Source organism: Protopterus annectens, chromosome 17.part0 (genome assembly GCF_019279795.1).
Source record: "Protopterus annectens isolate FY-2018-M chromosome 17.part0, PAN1.0, whole genome shotgun sequence".
NCBI classification, from domain to species: domain Eukaryota; kingdom Metazoa; phylum Chordata; order Ceratodontiformes; family Protopteridae; genus Protopterus; species Protopterus annectens.
In genome coordinates, this window is record NC_056751.1 from 555,970,148 (window position 1) to 555,992,300 (window position 22,153).

At 41.1% G+C, this 22,153-nt stretch overlaps 1 protein-coding gene across 5 annotated transcripts in view; it reads left to right on the forward strand.

Moving 5' to 3' along the window:
* The window catches only part of LOC122791593 (synaptotagmin-2-like), a 535,724-nt gene that overhangs the window by 231,691 nt on the left and 281,880 nt on the right, over window positions 1–22,153 (forward strand). For 3 of the 5 annotated variants that reach the window (XM_044059368.1, XM_044059370.1, XM_044059369.1), the window contains exon 2: window positions 11,719–11,856. The exons of the other annotated variants lie outside the window; for them this stretch is intronic. In XM_044059368.1, the coding sequence (XP_043915303.1) occupies window positions 11,757–11,856 (100 nt within the window). In that variant the 5' untranslated portion in view covers window positions 11,719–11,756. The remainder of the gene's footprint in view (window positions 1–11,718; window positions 11,857–22,153) is intronic. 5 annotated transcript variants of the gene reach the window in all.

The following is a 22,153-nucleotide window of genomic DNA, read 5'->3' on the forward strand; positions in this document are numbered from 1 at the left end:
ATAGCATAGCACTGTTTTCTACACTGTGTCACTCTTGCAGCAAAAGAGCTGTGCAAGTTCTCAAACTCGCTTCATTTTGGCATTTGAATTGTAGTAAAAGCCACGATTTCATGAATGCCAAGGCACTGCAACAAATATATAAGCACTGGTAACTCTTCATTTTAATGATTTACAGTGTACTTAACAGATGATAAAAATCACTGCATCCATACCTTTCAAGCTCTTTACTCAAGAAATCCGGACAAAGTAGATATTACTTTAATTAATTTATAGAGTTAATAGAGGGTGCTGTTCCAACATGCATTAACTGAACAATAAGAAATATGAAAGTCTAATGTCTGGCATTAACGACTGGCTTTAATCTCATTGATTACCAGAAAATCAAAACTTTTATGAGAACAGGGAAAACGTATGAATGCAAATGAGGGATGTTCTGCAAAATCAGAGACAGTTAGGAGGAAATGAGTTCCCTGTGCCTCTGTCCAGCAGAGCCATTGAAGTGATCCCTGGGGTAAACTTTCTGTTTCCCATCCACTCATCAAGGGTTTTCTTGAAGAGGGTTAGCAAGGAACTCTGCCTAATGTAGATTGGAATCATGTTCCAGAGCATGGGAAGTCTCTGGGACAGGAATCTATCCCTCCAGCATGTCCTATTTATTGTTGTGGTGAGGTTTAGATCCCTTGAGCATGTGGCTCGAGGGGATATGGTTTTCTTTAGGTGGAGCATGTCCATCAATTCTGGGTTGGACATGGCCTTGTATGTCAGGCAGAGATCACCTCTGAGTAGGCGGTATGCAACTGAGTACAGCTGGAGTTTCTTCAGTCGAGCTGCATAGGGCATCTGCTTGAAGCCAGTGATCCTCTTGGTGAGGTACTTCTAAGGTCTTTCCAGTTATTGCAGGTGTCTTGTAAGGTACATCCCAAATGGGGCATTGTACTCTATGATGGGTCTGATGAGCGATGCATAGAGGGGCCCGATGACCTCTTTCGATCTGGATGCAAACCCTTTTGTGATTAGGTGGGCCACATAGAAGGATTTTCTAACCACTTTGGCAATGTGATTATCAAAGGAGAAGTTGCTATCTACTTGGGTCCTCAGAGCCCTTATTACATCTTCCGTATTTAGGGGGCTACCACCTATGATAGTTTGTGGGTACTTTATTTTTTCCAAAGGGGATGACTATGCACTTTTTGGCATTTAGCTTGAGGCCATGGTTTTGACACCAGGTATCTGCTCAGTGAGACTCTTTTGGAGGATGTCTGTGTCAGCCGGAGAGTCAGTTATAGCCCCCAGTTTGCAGTCGTCTGTGAACTTGGTCAGCCATAGTCCTCCTGTGCTTGCCTGTACCTTTGAGAAGTATATGCCGAACTGGAGGGGTCCTAGGACTGAGCCCTGGGGAACACCACTTGTAACCGGTTTAGAGTCAGACCTAGCTCCCGCAACTCTTACCATGTGGTTTCTGTCCATGAGCCCGTTGGCAACCAGTCTTGTGACGTAGGGGTTTATGTTCAGGCTGGTGAGCTTGTCTATAATACCTGAGTGGGGAATGGTGTTGAAGGCGTTTGCGAGGTCTAGGTAGGCTGTGTGGACCACCTTTCCCTCATCTATAGCCTTGGTAACTGTGTCAAAGAAGTCCACTAGGTTTAGGAGGCATGATCTGCCCTTAACAAAGCTGAACTGGGTAGGGTCCAGTGTTTGGAGGTTCCCAATGTCTCTGTTAATGAGATCTATGATGATGCACTCCATAGCTTTGCAGACCAAGCTAGTCAGGCTTATAGGGCGATAGTTCCCGGTGTCCGTTGTGGCTCCACCTTTGTGGAGTGGAATAACTGTTGCTGTGCACCACTCTGTGGGCACATAGCCTGTGGAGAGGCTAAGTTTAAACAGTGTGTTTAAATGAAGGGTTAGTTCATCTTTGAGCTCGTGTAGGACGCAGCCTGGGACACCGTCCAGTCCCATTGATGCTGTGTTTTTGGCTTTGGAGAGGGCTGTTTTAACCTGAGTGTCTGTGATTTAAGGGGCACTACATTCTTCTGGTATAGTTATGGGCCCTTTTGAGGGTGAGAGGGGGGTGAAGTTTGCACTGAACCTGTCTGCCAGGATGTTGGCTATATCGGTCGGTTCAGTGTGTTTTGTGCCATTCTGCATTATCTCCGAGCAGATCTGAGAATTGCCACTTAGATTCTTGACATAGCTAAAGAATGGCTTGTAGTTATCTTTGGAGTCCATGGCAGTTTTTCTTTCGAAGCTAGCCTTGGATGATTTTATGAGGGAACGTAGTTTCTTGCTGATACTGATCAGGGATGTCTTCCCTTCTTGGGATTTTACTATTTTCTGTACTAGTTTCCTCCTTCTATTGTATAGCTTGTTTATGGCAGGGGTCCACCAAACTAGTTTCCTTTTCTTGGAGGAGTGAGTCTTGGTTTTGTTTGGGATAGCACGATCCATGCATTCTTGTAGGTGCCCATAGAGTGCATTAGTAAAGGATTTTGCAGCTTAGACAGCATTATCCTTTAGCATGGGGGCTTTGAAACTTCCCGCTTCGGTCTTAAGTAAAGTAAAGTTTGCTTTTGAAAAGTTTTTCACGGTGGTTTCTTTGACTGGGGGTGGTGTCAGAATGTGGATATCCAGAGTGATTAGTTTATGGTCAGATCTAACCAACGAGGGGTTGACATCCGGTGTAGAACACCGGTCACCCATGTTGTTGATGACCAGGTCCAATATGTTGTCACCTCTGGTGGGGGTGTTGATCAGTTGATTCAGGGTGTTTGAGTTTATAAATTCTAGGAAATGTTGGGCAAGGGAGTTTGTACTTGAGTAGTTCTCCCAGTTAATGTTTGGGTAATTGAAATCACCCAATATCAGGGTGTTTGGTAGGACCTTTATGTTTCCCAGTGTTTCCAGGATTGCGGAGTGCGGGTCCTGGGACATGGTGGATGATCTGTAGCAAGCTATAATATGAATAGCAGTTTTGCCCATTGTTAGTTGCACGTGGATGATCTCTGAAGCATTGTGCTGTGCCAGTAACCTGGAGGTGTGAGTATCCTTGATGAATATGGATACGCCCCCGCCTTTTGTATTTCAGTCCGGGTTTTGTGGCCGAAATGTATGGTATGAGTTGTAGCCTGGTAGTGCTGGGGTGCTCTCTGGAGCCTTAAACCAGGTTTCTGTTATTGCACATATATTGATTTTCTCCATACTGAGGAGTGCCTCGAGTGCATGCATTTTGAGGTTTAGACTTCTGGCATTGAGAAGCATTACCCTCAGTTTTTTGTTACTTGCACTATTTAAGGCGGTGAGTTTGTCTTTTGAGCCTTGCCTAAAAAAGGCACTATGGGGGTGGCAAGAGCCTTGCCCAGTATTCGAAAGCCTAAGGGTGACAGGTGCAAGCCATCTCTAGCGAAGCAGCGTGGCTTTGTTATTCCAGGCTGACAGACACTGGATCCCCTTTGAATGACACCAGAAGCTTAGCCAGTTGTTGAGATTGATAATGTTTTCTCTATACCGTGGTATCATTTCTGGTGAGGGCAGGATGCTATTCAGGGTCAGGGTCATACCGGCCTGGGCTACGTGATCAGAGAGCTCCTCCATGTCTCTTCTCATGTAGTCCAGGGAGGTATGACTCAGGTCATTCACACCAACATGGACAATGACAGAGTCATATTTGTACTTGTTCTGGAGTGACCTGAGTGCTTGTGTTATGTGGCGGAGCCTGGAACCCGACAGGCAGCTAACAGTAACCTTCTCCTTGTTCAGCCTAGTGAGTGGGATGTCAGTGTGCCTTACTATAGAGTCACCTATTACTAGTGTGTTGGGTATGTATGTTATTTTGTCTTAAGGGCTGTGATTGCATTGCACACTGGTTTTGTGAAGTATGTGTTTCATGGTTTGTGTTGGGGGGTGGAGGTTGCTTGGATGTCTGCTTTGGAGGTCTCTGTTGCTTTTGCAGATTTTTGTATCTAACAGTAGCAGTGCTGAAGTAGATAAGTGTTAGAAACTACCATGAGGTTCTTAGTTTATTTATTTATTTACAGTTTAATAATCGGGTAAGCAAACTGGTCACCAGACCCTTTTTGACCATGACCCTGGCCCATTTTGCAAAATAAATACAGATTGTTGTATTGCAGCAATGAAGTAAGCACAGACTAATGAAATATTACACTAAAAGAAATAGTAGCATATTTATAAAGGAAACATATTGTGCATGGAAACATATAAGAACTACAGCATCTTTCAGAATATACAGTAATATCACACCTCTCTCAACCTCTTAGCACAAGAAATCCGGACAAAGCCAAAAATAATGGAGGGACAAAGACGCAAAACGTAGGAAGAGAAGTATCGCTCTTACAAACTTAGAAAGTTGCTAGAATAAAACATTTTCTGTTAGCATGCATTTTCTGAGGGCTATAAAGTCTGGCAAACATATGTCAGTCATTATTTAGTGACTTCAGTTCTAAATTATTTGCCAGAAAACCTCAAATTTTATGAGAAGTTGAACAAAAATATGAAGCAAAAGTCTGGACAGTTGAGAGATATGAGTAGTACCTAGATTTTGCAATCACTTTATTCACAGAAGGTAGCAAAGACTGAGGAACATAATTAGCCATCATCCAGAAAACATGTGCTGGCTGCTTCCTTGGTTAGGTGTTCCTTTAGTACCTTCTTAAAGGTAGACAGAGTCTGTTGTCTCCTTACCTCAGGGGGAAGGTGATTCCAAGCTGTTGGGTCATATTTTGTTAGTGCTTTTTTCCTTCTGGATGTCTTGAAAGAGGGGTGAACCAGAGTTATTAAATAATTGTGACCGTTTCAAAAGGAGTTCTGATACCAAATGAGAAGCTCAGATTTTTGGAGAGGACAACAGTTTTGACTGATCGTTTTGAAACGTGAGGTACTAACTAGTAGAGAGTTGTTCTCTCATTTACTGGTAACCATCTAACATTTTTCTAAAGGCGGCAGTGGCGAGTACAGGCAAGTGATACTAGGATGAATATGCATACTTTATTTATTGTTATTTTGTTGTGTGCATGTTATCTTGTAACACAAAATTCAGTGAGTGGATTTTAGACAGGAGCATAGACAGACGTCAAAAATTCCATCTCCACCATCCCTGCATTTTTGAATACCTGCAGAAGAAGGAAAAGCAGCATAAAAACTGCACCATCAATTGCGAGTTCTTACTAAATGAAGTACAGCGCTGCCTGAGCACACACCATGCACAGCTACGTATTTAGTGTGACAGGGTACTGTAACAGATCCACTCTTAGCATTCTTGGTTGCCTGTGTTATACTTTCTATAATGAGTGGCGAGGCATCCCTTCATAAAAATATTCTCAACAGTATTGTGCCCTACATGTACAGTATTGTGCCCTACATGTACTAAGTACATCACCAGCAGTGACATACAACCTGCCAGTCATGAGTCTTGTACACAGAAATGGCATAGTTACCCATGCGAGGAGCAGATATACAGGTATACAGAGATGGTACAGATACGCACTCAGCTTAAGATAGTGCTGGTATACAAAAGCAACACGCTTCTTATGCAGGTGTAGAGAGGAAATTGTGGTTTACAGAAAAGGTACAGGTAGGTATGCAGGGTAAGGCAGTGTTGGCATACAGAAGTGGCACAGGTAGGTATGCAAGGTAAGGCAGTTCTGGTATACAGAGATGGTGCAGGTAGGTATGCAAGGTAAGGCAGTGCTGGTATACAGAGATGGTGCAGGTAGATATGCAAGGTAAGGCAGTGCTGGTATACAGAGATGGTGCAGGTACGTATGCAGAGTAAGACAATGCTGGTATACAGAGACAGTGGATCTAGGTATGCAGGGTAAGGCAGTGCTGGTATACAGAGATGGTACAGGTAGGTATGCAGGGTAAGGCAGTGCTGATATACAGAGATGGTGCAGATAGGTGTGCAGGGTAAGGCAGTGTTAGTATACAGAGATAGTGGAGGTAGGTATGCAGGGTAAGGCAGTGCTGGTATACAGAGATAGTGCAGGTAGGTATACAGGGTAAGGCAGTGTTGGTATACAGTGATGGTGCAGGTAGGTATGCAGGGTAAGGCAGTGTTAGTATACAGAGATAGTGGAGGTAGGTATGCAGGGTAAGGCAGTGCTGCTATACAGAGATGGTGCAGGCAGGTATGCAGGGTAAGGCATTGTTGATATACAGAGATAGTACTGGTAGGTATGCAGGGTAAGACAATATACAGAGATGGTACAGGTAGGTATGCAGGGTAAGGCAGTGCTGATATACAGAGATGGTGCAGGTAGGTATGCAGGGTAAGACCGTGCTGGTATACAGAGATGGTGCAGGTAGGTATACAGGCTAAGGCAGTGTTGGTATACAGTGATGGTGCAGGTAGGTATGCAGGGTAAGGCAGTGTTGGTATACAGAGATAGTGGAGGTAGGTATGCAGGGTAAGGCAGTGCTGCCATACAGAGATGGTGCAGGTAGGTATGCAGGGGAAGGCATTGTTGATATACAGAGATAGTACTGGTAGGTAAGCAGGGTAAGGCATTGTTGATATACAGAGATAGTACTGGTAGGTATGTAGGGTAAGGCAGTGCTGGTATACAGAGATGGTGCAGGTAGGAATGCAGCATAAGGCAGTGTTGGTATACAGAGATGTACAGGTAGGTAAGCAGGGTAAGGCAGTGCTGATATACAGAGATAGTGCAGGTAGGTGTGCAGGGTAAGGCAGTGCTGGTATACAGAGATGGTACTGGTAGGTATGTAGGATAAAGCAGTGCTGGTATACAGAGATGGTGCAGGTAGGTATGTAGGGTAAGGCAGTGCTGGTATACAGAGATGGTACAGGTAAATATGCAGGGTAAGGCATTGCTGATATACAGAGATGGTGCAGGTAGGTGTGCAAGGTAAGGCAGTGCTGGTATACAGAGATAATGCAGGTAGATATGCAGAGTAAGGCAGTGCTGGTATACAGAGATGGTGCAGGTATGTATGGAGGGTAAGGCAGTGCTGGTATACAGAGATGGTGGAAGTAGGTATGCAGGGTAAGGCAGTGCTGATATACAGAGATGGTACAGATAGGTGTGCAGGGTAAGGCAGTGCTGGTATACAGAGATAGTGCAGGTAGATATGCAGGGTAAGGCAGTGCTGTTATACAGAGATGGTGCAGGTAGGTATGCAGTGTAAGGCAGTGTTGGTATACAGAGATGGTACAGGTAGGTATGCAGGGTAAGGCAGTGCTGGTATACAGAGATGGCACAGGTAGGTATGCAGGGTAAGGCAGTGCTGGTATACAAAGATGGTCCAAGTAGGTGTGCAGGGTAAGGCAGTGCATGTATACAGAGATGGTCCAGGTAGGTATGCAGTGTAAGGCAGTCCAGGTATACAGAGATGGTACAGGTAGGTATGCAGGGTAAGGCAGTGCTGGTATACAGAGATGGTGGAGGTAGGTATGCAGGGTAAGGCAGTGCTGGTATACAGAGATGGTCCAGATAGGTGTGTACAGTAAGGCAGTGCAGGTATACAGAGATGGTCCAGGTAGGTATGCAGGGTAAGGCAGTGCTGGTATACAGAGATGGTACAGGTAGGTATGCAGGGTAAGGCAGTGCTGGTATACAGAGATAGTGGAGGTAGGTATGCAGGGTAAGGCAGTGCTGGTATACAGAGATGGTGCAGGTAGGTATGCAGGGTAAGGCAGTTTTAGTATGCAGAGATGATGTGGGTATACAGCTATACAGGGTAAGGTTGTGCTACTATTGAGCAATGGTGCAGAGAGCTATGTAGGGTAAAACTGTGGTGGTATACAGAGATTATGTAGATGAGGTACAGGGTAATGTAGTGCTGGAATACAGAGATGCCACAGAGGTACCTGTTCTGTTTAAAATATTGCTGGTATACAAAAACAACACAGCTTCTTATTGAGGGTAAGACAGCCTGTGCATGATAAAGTAGTCTTGGTATACAGATAACCAGACCAGTTGCCTGTGCAGCGTTGGGTAATGTTGATATAGAAAAGTAGTGCAGATACCTATCCAGGGTAAGGTTTATTGCTATACAGAGATGCCTATGCAGGGTAAGTTAATGTTGGTATTCAAAAATGGAACAGATGCTTATATAGATAATGTAATGCTAGTATACAAAAATGGCATAGGTACCTTGAAAGGGCAAAGTAATGCTGATACAAAACCATGCAGGTACTTATGCAGGGTACACTAATGCTGATATACAAAAACAGAGCAGGTAGCTATGCATGGTAAAGCAATGCTGGTATATGGAGATGACACATGTACCTATGCAGGGTAAGGTAGTGCTGGTATGCAGAGAGTGACCATATTCTAAACAAGGCAATACTGGTATATGTGCAGCATAACTGCAAAGCTAAGGCTTGGAAGTGATGTCACACTGACAGCAATTGGTACTGCAAGGCTTGTTTAATTTTCACAAATATTGTGCATATGCATGTGTCTAGGCAGACAAGAAAAGCTGCTGCATTCCTGCCAGTGTTGTAATGTCAATAGCCCTGAATGCTTAGTGTATAGACCACTGCTGCTACACTGCTATTAAGTACTAAAAGGCCATGTACAGTCCTTCTTTTTATGTGGATCTTAACATTCCCAAATCATGAGGCATAACTGCACTGCATGCTCAGTTAAAGTACTAAATGCAGAAAAGCTACAATGTTGCCTTGTGTTGCCTTTACCAACATTCTTGTATTCTTCCATCATTATGTTCTGACCCAGGTCTTGCCTTAGGGTTCATCACTTTTACCTTTCCCTTTTTTTCAGCCTCACATCCCTAGTCCCTCTTCCAATTAAACATATGCACAGACACTCAGACCAGAAGGGAGACATCTTTGCCTGTTTTTATATAACTCATTTTAATAATTGTCTTCACCAGAGCTCACCCGAACGATAAGCACTGTGATGTGTTTAAAATTTATTTTCCTGATACTAGTAAGAGAAAATCATGCTGGAGGACAAATGTAATGTGTAGTGGTTGTTCAATCCTATCCTTCCCTGCCAACTCCCACAGGCATCTGAGCCATTATTCAGACTTGGGTCACCTGCAGTTTGGTCAGGGACTTTATCCCTGTATGCCATGGACCTTATACAGTTTTGTTAATGCTCGTTATACCATGTTTCTGATTACTGCATTTTTGTCATTGTGTTTTGTTCATGGCTAAAAAAGAGTCCCAGGACCAGCCCACCAACTCAGCTAAAATAAAAATAAATAAAACATGTGGATAACAGAGTGCAACCTTGAAATGTAAAGCGCACTAGCATGGACATCAGTATTACTGTTCTAGGCAGTGCTGAGAAACTAGCCCATTTGTTACAGTTCCGCAACATTTTCTCGGAATAAGCATTTTCCAAAACTATGCTTTCCAGTCCTGCCAGTAGTAGAGAAACTATTGACTTTTGTCAAAGAAGCACATTTTCTTTATAAAAGTCTTACTTGTTCTACTAGTTGTTTGCATGAATTTTCTTCTTAAACCTCTAATTAGTCGTAGCCATTCTGTGTTTGAAGACAGACATGCTATATCTAACAAACCTACTAACACACACACACACACACACACACACACACACACACACACACACACACACACACACACACACACACACACACACACACACACACACAAACACACACCTCACTTGCACAGCTACAGGCTGATGCATCACTATAATGCTGGAGGGAATCAGAACATCAGGGTAAAATCCTTGTGGATACAGGGACAATGTGTTGACCTCATACAGAAGACATGCCAGCCAAGAAACAAAATGTGATCTAAGTACTGTGAGGTAATAATGATACAGTTTAGTGGCGTAACATAACGTGATGTCACTATGGTTAGGTAACTTGCCATCCCATATCATGAATTATAGAATACATTCAGTAAACTCTTCTCAGCCTCTTAATGTGTCATTTTGTATACAGATATTTTGCATGCATATAGAAGTTTATTATATGTATGATTGCACTGTATTTTATGTATATCTTAGCTTGCATTTTGTATATATTTTTTCTCACTGCACTCTGACTGGATCTTTTAATCTTATCCTGTCTGCTTTCAGTGTTACCATTATGTTCTGAGTTTTGCTATGTATTCATTTTGTATAAAATACTGTTGATTAAAAGACTGTGATGTGTTTTTTTTTTTGCTTTTTTCAGCTTAGGTCATGGCTGAAAAGGATCAATAGACCAGTCCACTTACCCAGTGAACAAATAGTAAATAAATAATAAATGGAGATATGAAAAAATATATACATATTTACAGGAAGGTTTAGAAAGAAGTAGGATTCAGAGTATACAATGGATAACACATTTGTTATAGGTGAGGTAAATGTGGTCCAACCAAAGAATAAACAGTATATAAAAGTATGGAGGGAAATGTTAGCAATGAAGAGAGCAGAAACAGTAGAATACTAAGGGCTACAAATAATTTTGACTAAGTGAGGTTATTCCCTAAATTTTTACTATGTTAGTGCTATGAGGCTGGTGGCCTTTTTTCAGAGGAGACCTGTGGTGCTATTTATACTAGAAGAAATTTGGCCAGGACGTGAGGCAGATTCTCCTACTCTTTTTCAATAACTGCTGTGCGATCTTTTACATCTGTCTGTTCCACCAACTCATTCAGGTGATGCATCACTTTAACATCTTAAAGGATGGGGCACTCAGGAGTGCAGCACCCCCCCCCCCCAATGCTGCACTGCACTGCAATGTCAGTAAATGAAAAACAATACAGTCATCGGGGATAGGAAGTGAACCCACAGCCCTTTGGTCTTTTAGCACCAAAGTCAAAGTCACCTGCTGAGCTGCTGATAGTTGAGCAAGTACAAAGTAATGTCCCTTGTTAGATCATTAAGTGTCTCTCTCAGCCTGCAACCATCCCCAACAGCCATCAGCATCTTCCAGTGTCTAAATCGGGCCATTTCTCAAGCTGGCAGATATTCATCTGTGAAGGCACCAATAACAATCTGCTTTGTTAACTTTTTAACACATCCCTTCAGTAGCAGCTCCTGTTTTCAATCAGATCAGCTCTTATAGCTGCCACGTGATCAGCAATACAAATGTTTAGATGAACCATCTGCAAATTGAAAGTGAAATGCTGAGTTTATAGCTCTTTGGTAACTTTTAACATTTATATTAGGTTTTAGTGAAGTATGTTTTCCTTATGTACTGATAATGTGACACCCATCTTTGTGGTTCTTAAGCACCTGAAGTGCATAGAATCATAGGAGGTTACTAGGATATCGACCCGGAGGTCATTTCAAGCCTTGCCATTTCATCCCAGTGTAATACGATAGATACAGTATTCAATACCCAGGATTCTATTTAATAATGACTGCCCATGTCGAGGAGGGTTGTGGGCACTATCCTTGGTAAGAATTTATGATGCCCCATTCACGCATCCAGGTTTCCTCTGAACAGTGTCATAGAGCTGCTCTACTTTACATGAATTGGCAGTCTATTCCAAAGATGCGGCAGTTTCTGGGAGACAGATCTGTCCATCCAGCAAGTCCTATTCAAGTCGCAGGCTATATTTAGGTCCCTGGAACGGGAGCTCTAGTCCCATTTAATTTACGGATGTGTTACAGACATTTACTACGTAGTCCTGTAGTATTTCTCATTCTATTACTACCAGTACTAATATATTACTACATGTTACTAATGTACTACTAAATTCACATTTTGCTTTTCTCATCACACTTGCTGAGCTATAATTTTCTTACTTTCTAGGGATTCATCCTGCGAATAACCATTCATTGTAACAAGCCATGAGCCATAAAGTGGCTGCCACAACTCGAACTCCACCTACTACTGCACATTCCACCACTTCAGCAGACTTTTTCAATAATATCATTAACAAAATCCCATGTAAGTAGTAAATGGAAATAATTCACTGTATATCAGTATGACTGTTAACTAAATGGTTTATAACTCTAATGAGTCAGTATTGCTTTACGTTTTTATGAATGTTGGAAATCTTGGCCTGAAACTCTGACTGCTCAAGTATAACACTATTTGGCCCAGGCCTTCCTTTCTATGCAGGAAGTCCAGTGGAAGAGGAATAAGATAATATCTGCCCTGCTGTCTCAGCAATATTTTTTTCATGAGAAGGAGGTAAGTTTTTTTCTTTTCATTTTACATTTTTCCCCTTCAAAATCATTTTTAATATTGCCAACAAGTCGTTGTCACATAGCCCCTCTGTCAAAGTTTACTTTCTTCTCAGGTGATTGGCCTGAATCTGTTAATATTAATTTTCTAGCCTTTTTATTTTTATAAAGCAGGTCTAAACCAAAACCTGGGGTTTCATTCAGTATTTATTTCAGATTCATATCATTTCCATTTCTTTGTGTTGAGCAGATGGAAAGAGTACTTTGAGGGGTTGATGAATGAAGAGAATGAGAGGGAGAGAAGGTTGGATGATGTGTGGATAGTGAATCATGAAGTGCAGTGGATTAGCAAGGAAGAAGTAAGGATAACTATGAAGAGGATGAAGAAAGGAAAGGCTGTTGGTCCAGATGACATACCTGTGAAAGCATGGAGGTGTTTAGGTGAAATGGCAGTGGAGTTTTTAACTAGATTGTTTAATGAAATCTTGGAAAGTGAGAGGATGCCTGAGGAATGGAGAAAAAGTGTTTTGGTACCGATTTTTAAGAATAAGGGTGTTGTGCAGAGCTGTAGTAACTACAGAGGGATTAAACTGATCAGTCACAGCATGAAGTTATGGGAAAGAGTAGTGGAAGCTAGGTTAAGAAGGGAGGTGATGATTAGTGATCAGCAGTATGGCTTTATGCCAGGAAAGAGTGCTACAGATGCGATGTTTGCTCTGAGAGTGTTGATGGAGAAGTACAGAGAAGGTCAGAAGGAGTTGCATTGTGTCTTTGTGGATTTAGAGACAGCATATGACAGAGTGCCTAGAGAGGAGTTGTGGTATTGTATGAGGAAGTTGGGAGTGTCAGAGAAGTATGTAAGACTGGTACAGGATACGTACGAGGGTACTGTGACAGCGGTGAGGTCTGCGGTGGGAGTGACGGATGTGTTTAAGGTGGAGGTGGGATTACATCAAGGATCAGCTCTGAGCCCTTTCTTATTTGCAATGGTGATGGACAGGTTGACAGACGAGATCAGACAGGAGTCCCCGTGGACTATGATGTTTGCAGATGACATTGTGATCTGTAGTGAGAGTAGGGAACAGGTGGAGGAGACCCTGGAGAGGTGGAGATATGCTCTAGAGAGAAGAGGAATGAAGGTCAGCAGGACTAAGACAGAATGTATGTGTGTGAATGAGCGGGAGGATAGAGGAATGGTGAAGATGCAGGAAGTAGAGGTGGCGAAGGTGGATGAGTTTAAGTACTTGGGATCAACAGTTCAGAGTAATGGTGAGTGTAGAAGAGAGGTGAAAAGAGAGTACAGGCAGGATGGAGTGGGTGGAGAAGAGTGTCAGGAGTGATTTGTGACAGGCGAGTACCAGTGAGAGTGAAAAGGAAGGTCTACAAGAGGGTAGTGAGACCAGCTATGTTATATGGGTTGGAGACAGTGGCATTGACAAAAAGGCAGGAGTCAGAACTTGACGTGGCAGAGTTGAAGATGTTAAGATTTGCACTGGGTGTGACGAGGATGGACAGGATTAGGAATAAGTATATTAGAGGGTCAGCCCAGGTTGGAAGGTTTGGAGACAAAGCCAGAGAGGCAAGATTACGTTGGTTTGGACATGTGCTGAGGAGGGATGCAGAGTATATTGGAAAAAAGATGCTAAGGATGAAACTACCAGGTAACAGGAAAAGAGGAAGGCCTAAGATAAGGTTTATGGATGTGGTGCGAGAGGACATGCAGGTGGTTGGTGTGACAGAGCAAGATGCAGAGGACAGGAAGAAATGGAAACAGTTGATTTGCTGTGGTGACCCCTGACGGGAGCAGCCGAAAGAAGAAGAAGAAGATCATTTCCTTTTCTTTGTGCTAATTTCTTATGTATCTACTTCCTGTAGAGCCAGTCTTTTTTTCCTTTTTCTTGCTATTACTACTTGATTTTTGGCATTTCCCCTAGTGCCTAAAAAGCCTGTTTGGCATCTTACTGACTTCTCTTCCTCCCATACCTCTCAGCCTCTTAGAACAAGAAATCTGGACAAAGCCATAAATAGAGGGGAGAACAAAGGCTAAAAAATCAGAGCAACTTTTAAATATTGTTCTTACAAACTTAAAAAGTTGATAACATAACAGGTTTTGCATTAGCATAAATCTTCTGAAGGGTATGAAGTCTGAAACTCGATTGTCTGTCATTATTTTTTTACTTTAATCTTTAACAACTTGCCAAACATTTGCCAGAAAGCCACAATTTAATGAAAAACAGACCAAAAATATGAGGCACAAATATGGGCATTCTGCGAAATGTTTACAGTTGAGAGGTATGCTTTCGCCCCCTTTCCCCTTATATTTGTCATCTTCATCTAGAGTTTGTCATGTATCCTGTCCCACAATAGCCATTTCTTTCTGTAATATTTACTGCTTTTGTCCTTCATTAATGCTATTTCTTGTTTCTTTAACTAAATACTATAACATCTGTAGATTTTGGCTCCTGCAATGATTTCTAGTTTTTGGTTATTATTTTCATAGAAACTATCCGCAGTGAAGATACTAGTTCTCACCTGCTAGTCCCAGCCGTTGTGTCTCAGCAGTGGTTAAGTAGTCTGCTTCATTGTCCGTGTTTTCCTGTCCTAGTATTCTCTCTACTTATCCATGTAATTCTTTGTGACACCTTTGCTACCCCAGAACATATGTCCCCAGTTTTCTTCCTGTCCCTGCTGGCATCTCCAACATCCTGCTTCTGCCATATGAAACCTCTAACTAAGTCTATGTGGGGTATAGAAATATTTGTGGAGACATTTCCAACCAGTCTTTACCAAACATCTGGAATCTCCTTACCTTTGTTAGTTTTTGAGGAATAGTTCAAATCTTTTGTCATCTCTCCTCTAACCCTGTTATAGCTAGTGTTTTTTTTACATCACCTATTAGTTTTGAGGCACATTCTCCTCTTATTCATGCTTTTAATGCTTTATAGATTCTACTTATTAACTTATCAGATCTTGCTTCTTCAGTTCTGTCTTCTATCAATATTATTGTTACTTGTAGTTGCTCCGATTGTTTCTTTGCTGTATCTTTGTCAATTTTATTCAGGATTGAGAGCAGGCCCCTGTATTCCACCACTGGGTTCACTGCACTGCAACTCTTTTTGTTAAATCATTTATTTTTATTTGGATATCTTTCCTGCTGTGACTGTTCCCAGTACTGAGTGGGCCTTTTTCTGTCATTCCACTCCTGTAGTCTGTTAGTGGCTGATAGAAAGTTTAATTTATTAAATCCTACCAGCTTCAGCTCAAAACTCCATTACGTTCCTACTGTTCCCCTCAGCTTTTGATCTATTAACTATCTCAAGTAAGCCAGTTGCCTGTCCACAACTTTTTTGGTCACATTCCTTCCTCATCCCCATATTTAACCTGTTTTGAGATCTTCTCCTAGCCACTGTACACATATTCATCCAATCTGATTTGTAGGTTTCATCATCTTGCAGTTTATATATTAATTGCAGTTTCATTGCCATGTAGTAGTTTTCTAAGATGGGGAGTCCCATACCTTCTTCTTCAGAGTGTGTGTGTGTGTGTGTGTGTGTGTGTGTGTGTGTGTGTGTGTGTGTGTGGGGGGGGGATAACAGGAATAGGCACAGAACTAACTCAAAAAACAAGCCACCCTGGTGGACTCACATCAATAGGCTGCATAACAGAGGGAAAAAAACTGTGGCAAAAATTAGGAGGTGTAGTGTAGCACCCAGCTGGATAAAAGCACTCTCATTAAACTAAATAAACAACTCAGTGGACATATAAGGTCTACCAAAACCAAATTTGAGGTAAATTTGGCATCCCAGGCCAAGGACAACTACAAGGCATTCTTTAGCTATGTCCACAACCCCAAAGGCCTTACACAATTGTTTGTAGAGCCCATTGCTAACAAAGCCACCTAGACTGAGCCAGAAGATAGTAAGCCTACTGGCAGACAAATTCAGCTCTAACTTTGTCCTTCTTTCTCCCTCAACCTCCCCTTAGGAAATACCATCAACTATAACTCCCCCTGCCCTCACTAGGGGATCATGTCCTCAATGCTTTCTCTAAGGCCAAGAATGCTGCATCAATAGGTCCAGACACTATCCTAGGATGCCTTCTAAATAGCATGAAACATGGCCTATCAGGGCCTCTGGAATTACTGTTTAACTGTAGTCTGCAAACAGACTTCAACAGCAACATTCATGCATCTGCACAAAGGTGAGTCATCTACAGACCTTGGAAACTATAGACCCCTAAGTCTGACATGTCTCATATGCAAAGGTCATGGAAATAATTATCATGGAAATGATCAATAATGACATAGAAAACCTCCAAATACTGGATCCAACCTAATTTGGTTTCATCAAGAGTAGATCATGCCTATTCAAACTGGTAGACTTCTTTGAGAGGATTGATAAAGCAATGGATGAGGGCAAAACAACTCACACTGCCTACCTTAAACTGACCAAGGCATTTGACAAAATACCCTATTCAGGCAATGTTGATAAACTCAAGATGTTAGGTATAAACCCTTATGTCACCCAGTGGATAGCCATCTGGCTCACAGACAGGACCCAGGAAGTTAGAATTGGGGAGTCCACCCCTACAAAGAGGCCACTCACAAGTGAAGTCCCTCAGGGATCAGTCCTGAGATCAATCCTTTTTAACATTTACTTCTCTGAAGTCAAGGCCAATGTCAAGGACCTCTGGCTGACCAAATTTGCAAATGATTGCAAATTAGAAGTAGTCTTAGAATCCTCCACCCATACTAATGTTTCCAGGAAGGATGGCATGGGCAAAAAACTTGTTTCAGTACAATGGAGGAAAACTAAATGTCAAGAAATGCATAATAGTATCCTTTGTGAATTCATCCACCCCTGCTAACTCTCATTTTAACAAAACGCTCCTAAGATTTGACTCAATAGTCAAGGAATTGGGGACTCGTATAGATACTAATCTAATCTTTGACCATAACATGCCTACAGTAGTGAGGAAAGCATTCTATATTGTGCAACTTATGAACAAAGGTATGACATCTAAGTCCAAGGAAGTTGTTGTACCACTGTATTCAGCATTCATCAGACCTACCACTGAGTACAGTGCTGCCTTTGTTATGTATCTAACCAGACACATCCAACAATTGGAACGTTCACAGAGGTTCATCACTAAAAGAATACAGGGCATAAGTAACATGTCTTATGCAGACTGCTTCATAGCTCTAGTCCTGTATTGTGTCTCCTACAAGCTGTTGAGGGCAGATCTATACAAGTATACGAAGCATTGTCAGACCCCACCCTGATGGACCTCATGCATATAAATAAAGCAAACAGCACTAGATTTACCCATTCTAAAAACTTAAACCTTGCCTGTGATATGAATAGGACCTGCTGGCGAGAGACATTTGTATCCCAGAGACTATCCCTTCCCCGGAATAGGCTCCCTATCCATGTGATGCAGAGTTCCTCCCTAATCCAATTAAAGTGTAACATGGACAGTTGAACAGGAACGGGGAATTTATCCTTGGTTTGACACCTTTGTCTATAATGGACACAGGCAGCCTGTAAATAGTTCATCTCTCAGGCCCATGCTTGTGAAAGTTTCATCTTCCAAACCCCTGCTTACACTTATCAAGGGCAGTAGAACTTGTCAGATTTTTGGGATGCATGACTAGGCTTAAAAAGACCCTTGTGGTTGTTGACCTAGTATACATCCATGAACCTACAGACCTTCCAATTTATTCTGGGTCTTGCTGCCCATCCCATACATAATTGGCTATTTTTTTGTATAGTTACCCATTTGTTAATGTGTGGTTGATATTAAAAGGCTTGGCCAAAATGAAATATCAGGGGCACAATGCATATTTTCATGACTTGTATTTTTTGGTCCACGTCTATATTCAACAACCTCCATCTCTTTGTCTTTTTCTATATTTTCCCTGCATCTCTATCTATGTTTTTATAAGAGAATCTTGGGACTTTCTCAATAGCAATGCTCCCAAATATTTCACTTTGAAATGTCCCCATAGAGCAGGATATTTCTGCACTAGTTGATATGTTGGGCAGAATTAATACACCATATTTTTGTTTTATCTGCTTTAATCTCATATATTATATGTCAGACATTTTAGGAATCTCCATATCTTGATTTATTCGAATGAGTATAACATCATCTGGAAGCATTGCTAGCTTGCACTGTTTTCTACTGTTGGCCAGCTGACTGTTTCAGATTTTCTGATTCTAGTTGCTAGTGGTTCCAGAAATATTGCAAAGAGCAGGAGGAACAGCAGGCATGACAGTGTCATTTACCATTGTATTTTTATTTCTGGTGTCATGTTACCATTAACCTTTATGCTTGCTGTGGCATCACTGTGTATTTTTGTAAATAGCTGTATTAATTCCATGAGAAATCCTATAATATTTAGTATCTTCCAAAGATATGACCAATGCACTTTGTTGAATGCTTTCTCAGCATCAAAATCCATTAAGATACATAGTTTATTAGTTTCCTTAGCTTCATGTGCTCATTTCACTAGAAGAATGTTGTCAAATGTTTACCTTCCCTTGATAAACCCTCAATGGTTAAGTCCTATTATTCACGCGAGTACCCACACTATTCTCGCTGCTATAATTGCTGCAAAGGTTTTGTCACCATGATTTCACATTGCTATGAGTCTGTATGGTCCAGGATGGGAGGGATCTTTCATTCTTTGAGAATTTCTGAGACTACCTCTTTCCTTTGTGTTTAATACTGCATTATATAACGACCCCTCATTAATATTCAAAAATATGCACGCTGATTGGTCAGCACGTTGTAAATCAGAGTTATAGTAATGGAAAAAGGTCCGGTCGCCCAGACTTTTTCCATTACTATAACTCTTTTCTTTTACAGCACCGGAGAACGCAAGATCTCCATTGCTTCACACTGTCTCGCTATGTTAAACGAGTTTAACATAGTGAGACAGCTTTAAAAAAAGCAACGGAGATTCTCCGTTACTTTTTTTAAAGCTGTCTCGCTATGTTAAACGAGTTTAACATAGCGAGACAGTTTGTAAAAAGCAACGGAGATCTTGCTTTTTCCGTTGCTTTTTTCAAAACTGTCTCGCTATGTTAGATGAGTTTAACATAGTGAGACAGCTTTAAAAAAAGCAACAGAGATTCTCTTTTGCTTTTTTTAAAGCTGTCTCGCTATGTTAAACCCATTTAACATAGTGAAACAGTTTGTAAAAAGCAATGGAGATCTTGCTTTCTCCTTTGCTTTTGCCCACAGCTCTGATGTACTGCATAGGCATACGCATGCACAGTACATCAGAACTACCGCAGAATACCAGACAGCTGCAGAAGGGCAGCAAGGAGGCATTATACAATGCCATTATTTAAGAAAAGTAATTATTTTTTTTCTTAAATAATGTCATTGTATAATAGCAATAACCCACGCCTGGGTGTGGGTAATGCTGGATTTACCCACGGTTGTCTTTGTTTGGCCACTCGGGCATCGCCCTTGTGACCAAACCACACCAACCGTGGGTAAATCCAACATTACCCACACCCAGGTGTGGGTTATTGCTATATTAAACATTATCATCTATCTCCCACACGGTTCTTTCCCTCTCATTTTCCAAACTTCTATCAGTAGCCCATCAGTTCTCAGGGATTTTGCCCACAGTTTGCTCTTTTAAACATGACCGAGTTTCCTGTTCTATTTTAGGTCTGATCATGTTATTTGCTTCCTCCTTTGTGAGCCTTTTAATCTGTAAACCTAACATGAATGTGTCTAGTTCTTCTTCCCTACCTTACTTTTCTTCTTGATGAGCGTATAATTGGTCATAATATTTCTGGAATACTTCCCTTATTTGTTCTGATTCATTTACTATATGTTCTGTGTAAGTATCTCTAATTTTTGGAATTTTGGTTCTAAGATTTTAAGGAATTGTGACGCTTTGTCACTACTTACTCATTTATTACCGTATCCTGATAGTATTTTTGCCACTTTTGTTTTAATTTTCTGATGCTTTCCTCTGTTCTATACTTGTTTTGTTTCCCAGGTGTTGGTGCTCCTGCATTTTTAGTTCCTGTGTCTGCCACCTCCTCTTTTTGATCCACTCTTTATTTCCTTTTTCAGTCAGGTTCTTTGTAATGCTTTCTTCCCCCACTCCCACTGATGTGGTGTAGTCCCTTGGTTTTGTAGTATTTTTGATAGCTGCTTTGTTAGCCTTGCAGCTTTTGGTATGTTTTATCACCAAAACTTGCTTATTCACCAATGATTCACTACTGTATTTGGGGTGGGGACTGACAGCCTGCACTGCAGTGGAGTATGAACTCTAACCTTGATAGGTGGCCACCTTTTGTGGAGAAAAAGGTCTACTGCTATTCCTAACCTGACCAGTGCCCCCCCAGCCATATACTTTTGTGTATCTCTTAAACCGCTGCCCTTCTACTGTCATCGTCTCTCTTCAAGGTTCCCCAGGAACATTTCTTTTGTCAGTTAACAAGTTCCAGTCTATCCCTAGCAGTAGCAGGACTTGATGATATTCAGTGATTACTCCAACTATTTTCATAATTTACTGGCTGTTGGAGGTATATCTACATTTCCTAGTGTGATTCATTCCTTAATCCAAAAGTAAATACTGTAATCACGAACAAATCAACAAAAAAACATTAACGCCTCCAATATTACATTTTCGTTTGAAAAGACTTCATCAGATGAGGGCTTACTGTAGAGTAAAGTAGCTGGAGTGGGTTGATTTCACTTGGGTCAATGTTTCTTACAGTATTTACTTTTGGATTAAAGCATTTTACCTGACTATTTTCTGTCGCTTTATTGTTTCACCAGACCTGGGTACCTTTTGTGTTTACTAGTTGATTTTTGGTACCTTTTGGATTCCTTCCCAAGTGCTTCTGCACAGTTTGCACATCTTCTGTTTCTACATGTAAATTCCTCTTGATAAGTGTAATAACTCCCCATTTTCTTCCATCAAATGTCTCTGCATAAAACCCCTTACTTCCCGACTTTGATATAAAACCTTTGCATTCCTCCACCTTTAAATGGGCCTCCTGTAGTAAGACTATTAGCATCTTACTGTTTAGGAGATATCTCAGTGTTTTTAGTCTCTTGTTACTGCAAACTAGGCCATTTATATTCCAAGATAAAATATCTATCACCATTTTGCATTGCATGCATACTTCCTTCTTTCTCAAACAGGCTTTCCCCTCCTCGATTTCCTCTCTTACTATACTGCTTGTACTGTGTCCATCTTCTTTATCTTCAGCCTGTTTTATTTACAGTGGCATGTTTGTTATCTTTTGCAGCTGCTTATAAAAATCAGTGACAAATTATACACTGAATCATGCCCAAAACAAGTGTTTAGACCTAAACAATTGTAACAGATTCAAAAAATATTTACAAATACTATCTTTTTTTCCTTAGTCCTCGAACTTCTGCTTGAGTTCCGCTAATGTGCACAGTCAAGCACTCCCACCACGATCATATTTCCTTTATATGTAAATGTCTTCAACCCCCCTTTTATTTTGTCCTACTTTGCTATTCACAAGTTTTTCCATTCTCAGCTTCTGACTTCCTTTGTTACATGTAATTGCTTGTCTAGCCATCATTAGGATCATTTTGTAATTTGAATCTTCCTTGGCTCTTTTTATTTCATTTGCAGCCTGCTTGCTTGTCTTGAGTAATCTTTCATATTTTGATTTATTCTATTTCCCCAGTGTGTCCTCAACTAACCCCATGCATTTTCCATTTAACCAATCCAAATCCTTTTTTTTTTATTATTTAGCTAAACCGTTCTTCTCCTCACCTATCTTCCTGTTTGCCACCCCTTAACCTCTGGGCCCTAGGAGAAGCATTATATATTTCTAATTTTAAAAAAAACAGCATATGTTATGCTTAGCATTTACTTTTAATTACCTTCTATGTGTAATGAGAATGAAAAGTACCATTACTTACATTCTTATATTAGATGCAAAATATTGTTGAGTTATGCATTTTAGTAGAGTCCCAATCCATATTAATTGAACTAGAGTTCGTATTATAGCATTAGCTTACTGCCTATGAGTCCATGGTGATAT